The sequence below is a fragment of the Solanum dulcamara genome, chromosome 6 (assembly GCF_947179165.1).
Source record: "Solanum dulcamara chromosome 6, daSolDulc1.2, whole genome shotgun sequence".
Classification (NCBI taxonomy): domain Eukaryota; kingdom Viridiplantae; phylum Streptophyta; class Magnoliopsida; order Solanales; family Solanaceae; genus Solanum; species Solanum dulcamara.
In genome coordinates, this window is record NC_077242.1 from 6,571,331 (window position 1) to 6,581,336 (window position 10,006).

Genomic DNA, 10,006 nt, shown 5'->3' on the forward strand with positions numbered 1-10,006 from the left:
CGCGTATGGGTCCGTCTTACGCTATTGACACTTTCACTGAATTGGAAAATTATTTTTTTATTGAATTTTACACCTAATAATGCGTTCAATCCATTATCCATCCACTTGTCAAAAGATATAAACTTTATTTGTTACTTTTTGTTATTCCAAATTCAAATTATATTCTCTTCATCTCTTATTAATTGTTTCTTCTGTCTTTATTTACTTGTTAAATATTTTTTAATTTAATTTTTTTTATTTGTCAATTTTGACAAATCAAGAAAGGATAATTTTTATCTTTCTATTATACCCTTAATTTTTTAACATTGAGTTAATGTCTTTAAAAAATGTAGTGAGTAAATATATTTAAAATCGAGCATTATTTTTTTAATAGATTATCAAATCAAAATTTGACAAGTAAAACGGAAGGGAGGGAGTATCATATTTCTATTTACATTTACATATCTCTCTTCATCTCATATTAATTATCATAATTTCTATTTTACACATCGCTTAATAAACCATAAAGAAAAATTTTATTTTATTCAAGAACAAGACTAAGCATATCTTATTTCAAGAATATTTAATACTAAAAATAAAATAGGATAAAAATAATTGATATCATAAAATGACAAGAAAATTAAGACAAATATTTTTAGGGGGTGTTTGACCATGAAAATTGTGAATATTTGAAAAAAGTTGTTATTGTATTCAAAGAGGAGAATGATATTTGAAAATTAGAGTTATGAATATAAATTGGAGTTTTTTTGTTGAATTTTTGTTAGTAATTTGGATGGAAAAAAAGAAGTGAAAACAACCTTTTGGTGTGTTTCAAATTTTTAAAAATTTTAGAAATTTATAATCAAACATATTTTTTGAAATTCAACTATTAAAAAAAAATAAAAAAATCCATGGCCGAACATCGCCTTATTAACGTTAACAACTAATATAAGACATGAGTGAGTATAAATTAATTCAATTTTAAAGACTAATTAAACAAATTCTTGTGAAATGAAATGTGACAAATATTTTTCGATTCGCTCCCAACAAAAACAAAAAGAAAACTTGCAAAATGATCTTACATGTTTTATAAGATTCTAAGAGTAACAAAAAGTCAAAACACGATACAGATTAAGTAGTATAAATTTTATATTATATATATATTTAAAAATATGCAAATTTAAAACAAACTTTGACATACTAATTTCATGTGTTCAGTGTTTCACTCCCTGCGATTATTCTGCTCTTCCAATCACCTAACTAAGAAAATATTACCAGTTTACTGCGAAAGGACGTGGTGCAGCAAAAGGGACTGCTGCTTCCTTAACCAGAGGTCTCGGATTCGAGCTCGAAGTATGTAAAAATCTTTGATAGAGAGCTTACACTGACGCGAATTCAAATTAAACGAATTTCGATACCCAGAGGTCTCGGATTCGAGCTCGAAGTATGTAAAAATCTTTGATAGAGAGCTTACCCTGACGCGAATTCAAATTAAACGAATTTCGATACCCAGAGGTCTCGAATTCGAGCTCGAAGTACGTAAAAATCTTTGATAGAGAGCTTACCCCGACGCGAATTCAAATTAAACGAATTTCGATACGAGGACATCATTTGAGAAACCAAATACTAAGAAATATGGAACCATTCTTTCCCAACTACACAAGCATCACTGTTTAGACCATATGTCATGCCACAATTCATCATATGTCAAGGAGAGGCGGAAGTAAGATTTGAAGCTTATGAGTTCAGGATTCTAGTTTCCGAAAGCTCTGCCCCTGGTCGGGGATATGTTATTCGTATGTCTAATGTATCAGAAGACATACACTGACATATACACGACATACAAAGTACATACAACAACAGTCATTTGTTTTTACCGGATATATACAAAGTACACATGCTACAAGAGGATATCCATAGGAATTTCAATTTCAAACAGAGGTTAAACCCCTTACAAGTTACAACTATTACGAGAGCTTCAGAAGTTTGCACGTAAAATAACAAAGCTTCAGAAGACGTGACAAATATACAATGCATCTAAAGATCTCATATACACCAGATTCCAGGCTACTAACATGACTCCTTATTCAGCAATAGATGGAGTTTGAGTCACATGTACTACTACTCTTTAGTTTCTTAGACCATTCATGAAATGTTACTAGAAAGATTGGAGCCCGATCACTTAACCTCACCATCCTCTCTGAGAACCACCAGATGAATGTCCATTCATCCTGTCCAGGATAGCATTGAAATCAACAGGCTGGCCACTTTCCTCAAGCCTTTGGATCACATTAACAACATGATCACCCCGGTAACCCATGCTCACTAGTTTCTCAATCAACTCATTGTATGGATGGTTGCGCATCTGCTGAGTTGGACGAACCATCAGATTTGCACTCGGGGTAGGCTGCTGATTTTGGAGAGGGAAGCTGGATGGAGGATAACCACTTTGTTGGAAGTTAGGTTGGGGTGGTGGATGTGCCCTTGTGCCTTCGCCATCATACACCACATATGCATTTCCTGGAGAGAGTGTTGGATGAGCTCCACTAGCTGCATACCCATCGCCTGGTGCACCAAATGAAGGCTTAAGATGCGGTGTTGCGGGCTGTTGCTGAAGGGGCCTACCAGACCTATCATACCCATAAGGCATTGCTTCGGGGCGGCTAGCAACTGATTGAGATATTCCAGAAAATGGCACTTGCATTGGCATACTATTGGGCATTGTCTCAGGAGTAGGATTTGGTTGACTAGGCAGATAAGAGGGATAAACAGCAGGTGATGTAGGTCTAGCTTGCTGTTGCATAGGTGGAATCTGCGTCTGTTGAACCTGTTGGGGTACCTGTTGCGCCCACTGCTGCTGATATTGGGGCATTGACTGAAGTTGTTGCGTCTGATTCACCTGAGGTGGCGCCGGCTGTGGTGGTACTTGCATTTGAGAATTTCGATACTGGGGGTCAGACGACAAATATTGACCTTGAGACAACTGAGTTGGAGCTTGTTGATTTGCCATCTGAGGAGGGGGTAAATAATAGCCTTGTGAGTTTGGCATACTTTGGGATGGAATTGATTGTGGAGGTGGCACAGGTGGCTGTTGTGGCTGCTCCACAGGTCGGTTAGTAAGAGAAGCCTGGGGTGCCACTTGATGGGGTAGTGCGAGAGCCAGTTGCTGTCCATGCACTTCAGGTGAGTCGTCACTTTTTTTGTCATCAGACAGGTGTTGAGCACTTCTCTCCTCATTCTGCTGAGAATTGCTGGATGAAGCTGATCCTTTCTGTGCAAGCTGAAGCTTGGCCAGCTCCTTTTGAGTTTCGGCAAGTTCTTGTTTATCTCTTAGAATCTGCACAGATCTGTGAACCTGCAGGAAGAACAGTTTAGTCAATCAAAAGCTATTTAAGTTCTTCATTGAAATCAAGAGCTGTTTAAGTTATGACATAATGTAATGGAAAAAACACTGAACACCAAAGAGCAACTTGAAAATTGCCAGTGGTTAAGAATGAAATCATTCATATGCCTTAGCTATGAATGAACACAGAAAGTGCATCTAAAGCTTCAAGTACAATCAAAACAAAAGGCACCTCTGCATAGGAATAGGTAAGCAAACCATACAAGTCAATTTCTACGGGGGGTCACATGTTACGCAAAAGAACAGATCTGCACCACACAAACCTCTCCAGCAACTACTGGTCCAAGATAACTCTTCATACATAAACTGCTAATTGCAAGTAAAGAACCAAGCACATTTTCCAATATGTCTCTCAATTAAACTACACTAACTTACATGCTGCCTGCCTAGTATCAGTGACAGGTCTTGAAACTAGTTCAAGACACAAGGGAGCAGTAACTTAAGAGTCTTAACTTTAGTCCCATAGAAAACAGGTAACTAACCTCTTGGACATGCTTCTCTAGAGCCTTCAGTTTTGAATCTACCTCACCGTGATCCCGAACTAAATCAGAGCGCATTTCTCCAATAGACTTATCAAGATTGTAACAGTATAATTCCAACTGCGACAAGCGTGAACTGATTCCCTCTAGGAAACGCATGAGATTGTCGGTATATTTCTTCACGGTCTTCTCAACAGTACATATCATGTCTTGGTTGAAGGAAGATTCTTCTGGAGGACTATATGCTGGAGCAGGAAACATCGATGACCTTGTCATTCTGCTTTTGTGGAACTCCTACTCAAAAAAAGAGCAAAATTGAGTTAATTCTAAGAAAGCGACTGCTTCTATAAATTTATAACTGAGTTACACTGAGTGTAAACTTTTACACCTTCCTGACTAATGAAGAAAACCAATCAGTTAAGTAAGATGCATATAAGAGCATGGATCCTAGTAACTATATTAACAAAGACTACATAACCATTATGGTGGAGTAAAACATAATCTCTATGGCAATGCAAAATGGTCCAAATAAGGCCCATTAGTGCAACTCTTTCATGGTTATTTAAAATCTAGACTCCAATCCAAGGACAAAAATTTCACCTTCAGACCTTAAAGCAAGAGGCAACCCAAGACCTTAAAAATTTCACTTGGGTTTATATGCATTTGAGCCGAGGGTCTTTCAGAAACAACCTCTCTAACTCCACGAATTAGTGATAAGGTCTATATACAATCTACCCTCCTCCCCAGACCCTACTTAGTGGGATTTCATTGGGTATGTTGTTGTTGTTGTTTGCCCAAATGATTTCTGTGAAATACAATTTTTTCTTATATACGCATAGTTACCCATTTTTGCAGTTCCATTTCCTCAATTTATTTATTCATGAAAAGGAGGAGGAGACATAGGAAAGAATAGAAAGATCATAATTTGCGAAAAGAAAGGTAAACTAGAGGTATCAACACTTTTAGCTCCCCTTGCAGGCCAATATCTCAAGGATGACAATTACTAGAAAAGAACAAGATGAACAATACAATACATGGAAGCATCAAAGTCAAAGTTCTAAAAGCAAAGCAATTGAACAAAGTTCGTATCAGAAATGGAAATCAGACTCTTTCTTTAACAAATGCACATAAGCCAGAGCGCGGCAAGCACCATCAACAATGGTGTAAATAACAACCTCTAGTTCAACCAAAAGCATTTGTTCATAGACCACACAAATTAGGGAAAGAACCACAAATGGTCTCTCATATCACACTAACAATCACATAAATAATTGTATGTAAACGCTCTTCCATCCCCTTCACTTTAAATCCGCAGGCGTTTTTCTTCCTATTTCCTATAAATTTGATTCCCTCCATCTCCCCCCTCCCCCCAGCTGTACTTCCCCAAAATAAAGCATCTCGATTTCTCAAGCAATCCAAACAACAAAAAAAGGAGCTACAGCGTTGAATACCAGCCAAAAGATTACATTTTTTGTGGGGTTATAGCCAACACGCACATAATCTTTACCAGATTCCGAATTCAGTAACTATTACCACAATCGAACAACAAATTTCCCAAATTTTCCCTGTAAATCTCAAAACCCTAAAGGTCAACTAGCTTAATCACAAATAATAGTGAGTACCTTAGCAGAATTGGCAGCGATTACAGGATCAGAGTGTGTTCCATTAGAGGGATCTTGATTAGCATAATCTTCATAGGAACAAAGAATATCATCCGACGCAAAATCAAAACCTTTAGAACCCGCATTGTTTGACCTACCAGATGATCCAGATGCCATTTTCAATGATCCAAAAACTAGGGTTTCACTTCGATTATCAAAACCAATATAAATAATAAAAAATTAAAAAGGATTTTCAACAGGCAAAAATGTATTGATAAGTTTTCTTGGTATGGAGACAAGAGATTATATTGGGAATCGTGTACTTTGCTTTAGCTTCACTGCTAAACAAGCAGGTTCGTCGTATTTGTAGATTTGTAAACCACTTGCTCTGTGTTTTAGAATTCTAATTTGACTACTCATGTCGCGGGTGGTCCAATTGTTTCATTTTTAATTAAAGATTTATTTAATTTTTAAATATAAATTTTTTTTTATTGAAAATATCATCTTATAATCAATTGTAATATATAATTTAAATTTAATTAAATTTTAATCCAAATATCACACATGTAAAAAAAAACAATTTTATTTTGACTATTATGTATTTTTTATAATTATTTAATATTTATTTTATTTTATTTAATCTCTATGTATTAAAAATTTAAGAGAATTTTATTACTTAATTTGTATACAATATTTAAAAGTTATTTGGTACAAAAATAAAGAGTAATAATCTTCAAAAGAATATTGAATTATTTTTTTGTCTATTTAATTAGGAGTATTAGTTAATTCTGAAATTATTTATTCTAGCATTAATATTTTATTGATGGAATAAGTTTTTTGTATGTACACAACATCTTCCTACCAAAGAAATAATTGTATAAAATAATAATTATTATTTTTTAAATATCATTAATAAATTTAATTTAACAAAATACATCTTTAATTACTAAAGATTTCTCGGGGTGTGTCATCTCAATAATGACCAATTAATATGAAATTAAAAAACAAAGAAAGACATAGGTTAAGATTAGGATAAAACTAGTGACCGACCTTAAAAAATTAAACCACCATGACTATGTGGTAGGTTATATTTTCTTCTATTTTTATTTATACCTTTTTAATGAATTTTCATATTGTATAACCATTAACTAAAATATATATATTAAAAAAATTATATACATTTAACTTGTAATTATAATTATCTTAGTTGAATGGCCAAATATGTTAAAACCCCTTTTCTTTATTGCAATTTTTTTCTTTTCAAAATCTCCATTATTTGTTACATTCCCACTATGGAAGATTATTTTATTTTATTTTTCAAAAAAGAATTCCTTTCATCGAACTCTTTTTGTAAACGCTATTTATGTCTAATTATTATTATTATGTTGTTGTTGTTGTTGAAACATAGTAGCACAATGCAATTTAAACCAAGATAGACATGCAAATAAAGGAAGTGAATTTTTTTACAAGTTTAACCGCTTGGTGGACAGTTCACAAGTACACAATTGAAGTTGAAAATGTGTATTTGACTTCGTCGGATATTTTAATTGAAATTATGGTCTTGACAAGCTTTAAATATATAATGACTTTTATTTCGGTTTGTTTTTTAATCTATTTTAAAAAATTACTTTCCACAAATTTACAAGCAATTCAAATTAGACTTTTAATTAATTTTATGTTTGGTAAAAGTTTTATTGTTAAACAAATATTATGACATAATTAAAATTCTTGACTTCAGAGATCTGATAGCCATATACCTGTTATAACATATTTTGAATTTAATTTTTTTAAAGAAAATTCCTTCAAAATTCTGTCTACTTCGTATAAGAAAAAATAATACCCAATATAACTTATATTTACATATAATAATAATGATTTTAAGTTGTGTTACGATCCAAAATGGGCCATGAGTGGCACCCACACTTAACCTCCTAAGTGGGAGAACCAACGAGACGAACCCCAACTTACATTAACGATTCAACTTATAAAATACGATAATAATGTGGAAGCTCAAACCTTATTAAAGTAAGAAATAATAAAAGCCACTAAAATCTATTACGTAACATTCCTCAAAATCTGAAAGTCATCACATTAAGGACATCTAAATTCTAAAACTAAATCTAGAAATGTCAAACACTAGAATAAATAAATAACAAAATGTGTCCGAAAACTAAAGACACCATGCCATAACCGAGAGAATCCATCACGAGCTAGAAGGATAGCTCACCCTGAAATTCGATGATCTTGAGACTGACTAGAGCTGAGGTCGAGTCGAAGTCGGTGGAACACTCGCTGCACTCCACAAAATAAAACAAGAAAAGATACAACTAGGGGTCAGTACAAGACAACATGTACTAAGTAGGTATCAATAGGACTGTCACGACCCAACCCCGTAGGCCGCAACTGGTGCCCAATTTTGAGCACCCAAACGTACCCTTATCCCAAATTAACCTTTTAACCGAATAAACAAAGGTAGTGATTAGAAAAAAATTGCTAAATAGATCAAAAAAAATAGATGTAGGCACGAGGGCTGATAGACCATCACAAAACACACAAAACCCAAACCATATATACAAAACCCACAACATAACTCTGTCTACAGACCTCTACAGATGATAGAATAGTCATATGACGGGACAAGGCCCCGTCGTACCCCTGACCAACATATCCAAATATACAGAGATAAAGTCAGTACCAAAATACAAGCTCCGAACAAGGGAGCACTGTCAACGACGCAGCAAATATCCTAAACAGGTGGATCAGCAAATCGAACTTCGGTACTTGCGGGCATGTAACGCAGCCCCCCGAAGAAAGGGGGTCAGTACGAAAAATGTACCGAATATGTAAAGTATGAATTGTAATAAATAAAATCATAATCTAAATAGTATGTGCAAAAAATAAAATAAATGTTTAGAATTTCAAAATACTTTTCATAATCCCAAATCATATATGCAAATACATATGCCGTATCCGGCCCCATTTTATGGGACTCGGTGAACAAAACGTGGTCGCCCTCCTGTCATTGGCGCCACAACACATCATAACATCAGAGTAGGGAATATCTCCGTAACAAATCATATCATATCAGATGGCCATATCAAATCATATCATATCACAAACATATATGTACATGGCACAACATAACTCCGTGGCATAACATTTACCACCCCATGTACATGTCATACCTGCCCCCTCACGTCGGGACACGGCGAATAATGCAGAGAAATACGCACGAAAACATATCCTGGCCCAGGCTCAGTGAAAGAATGGTTACAGTATGCACGAATAGAGTAGTGAGAAACTAAATGCAATTTAAATTACAAAATATTTATACAGACTCGATGGCATAATTTCGATAACAAATCATAAAAGGAAACTTGAATAATAATAATAGTACAAATACTTCCAAATATATTATGGAAATTTAACGGAGTAATTATTTATATAATATTAGGAAGCATAGCAAAAAGTTTCTTTCAAATTTTCCCTAACATAATCCAAACGGAATAACAACGAAAAATTCGGAATAGTGGGGCCCACCTCGGTCAAATGAGGTGGCACATACAAATCACGTGCGTTAGACTTCATAATATTATTTAGAAGAGTTTCAAGGTATTCAAAATTCATTTGTGCAAAATCTAGAAGTTTAGACAATTTTTTTTAAAATTATTCATAATTACCTAATTCAATTCTATTGAATAGAAAAGGGAAATTTTCGAGCGTCGATTTCGAAGAGTAGATTGATCCCCGAGGTTCGTATTCACTCCTATTACATCTAGGACATGCCAAGAGAAGAAAATGTAAAACTTTACATACCTTTTTGACGTTTTACGGTTGTCCAAATTCAATTCCCGTTTCCTCCAAAATCTACAATTGGTCACATTTATCAATTACTATTCATAAGACTTTAAGAACTCAATTTTTCCAATACTTGTCTACAAAAATTTCGGCAGCATCTCCCCTATATATATGACAACCTCGAGATTACAACTCGGCCACAATATCAACAACCAAGCCAACATCAACACCAATTCCATCAATAATCAACTTAAACACACCATAACATAAATTGATGTAATTTTCCAATTAGTGTAACAACTTTCAACCAAACTTTGCATTTCCAAATAAATATGAATATTTCATGTTCATAATTAATTTCAACTCATTCCAACATAGGTGAAAAATATTCCAAGTAAACTATTCAATATTCATCAATTCCATATTTCACCCAAAAATTCCATAAATGCAACAAAACTATTACAATTCATTTCCTTCTTTCTTGAATTGTCTTGAAAGTTCTAAGAGTTGGAAGACATAAAGACTTCTAAGTGAAATTACCAATTTGCCCCTCACCTTTTCTAATATTTCCAAGTTGAAATTCCAATTATGCCCTTAACCTTTTATAGTATTTCCACATGTGAAATTCCAATTTTGTCCTCAACCTTTTATAGTATTTCCACATGTGAAATTCCAATTTTGTCCTCAACCTTTTATAGTATTTCCACATGAGTAATTCCAATTTTGTTCTTAATCTTTTATGGTAT

General features: G+C 34.0%; 1 protein-coding gene across 1 annotated transcript; it reads right to left on the reverse strand.

The window, feature by feature from the left end:
* Positions 1–1,862: 1,862 nt before the first annotated feature.
* LOC129891960 (uncharacterized) lies at positions 1,863–5,833 on the reverse strand. Its single transcript, XM_055967469.1, has 3 exons — positions 5,484–5,833; positions 3,865–4,155; positions 1,863–3,334 (listed from the first exon to the last, which is right to left on the reverse strand). Exons 1-3 carry the CDS (start codon positions 5,637–5,639, stop codon positions 2,168–2,170), a joined length of 1,614 nt encoding a protein of 537 aa, XP_055823444.1. The 5' UTR covers positions 5,640–5,833; the 3' UTR covers positions 1,863–2,167.
* Between the last annotated feature and the right edge of the window lie 4,173 nt (positions 5,834–10,006).

Excerpts from the sequence above, each read along its gene's own strand:
- LOC129891960 (XM_055967469.1), bottom strand. The coding sequence starts at position 5,639 with ATGGCATCTGGATCATCTGGTAGGTCAAACAATGCGGGTTCTAAAGGT. Across the intron at positions 4,156-5,483 it reads TCGCTGCCAATTCTGCTAAG|GAGTTCCACAAAAGCAGAAT; the intron begins GTACTCACTATT and ends TTTTTTGAGTAG. Across the intron at positions 3,335-3,864 it reads TAGAGAAGCATGTCCAAGAG|GTTCACAGATCTGTGCAGAT; the intron begins GTTAGTTACCTG and ends TTCTTCCTGCAG.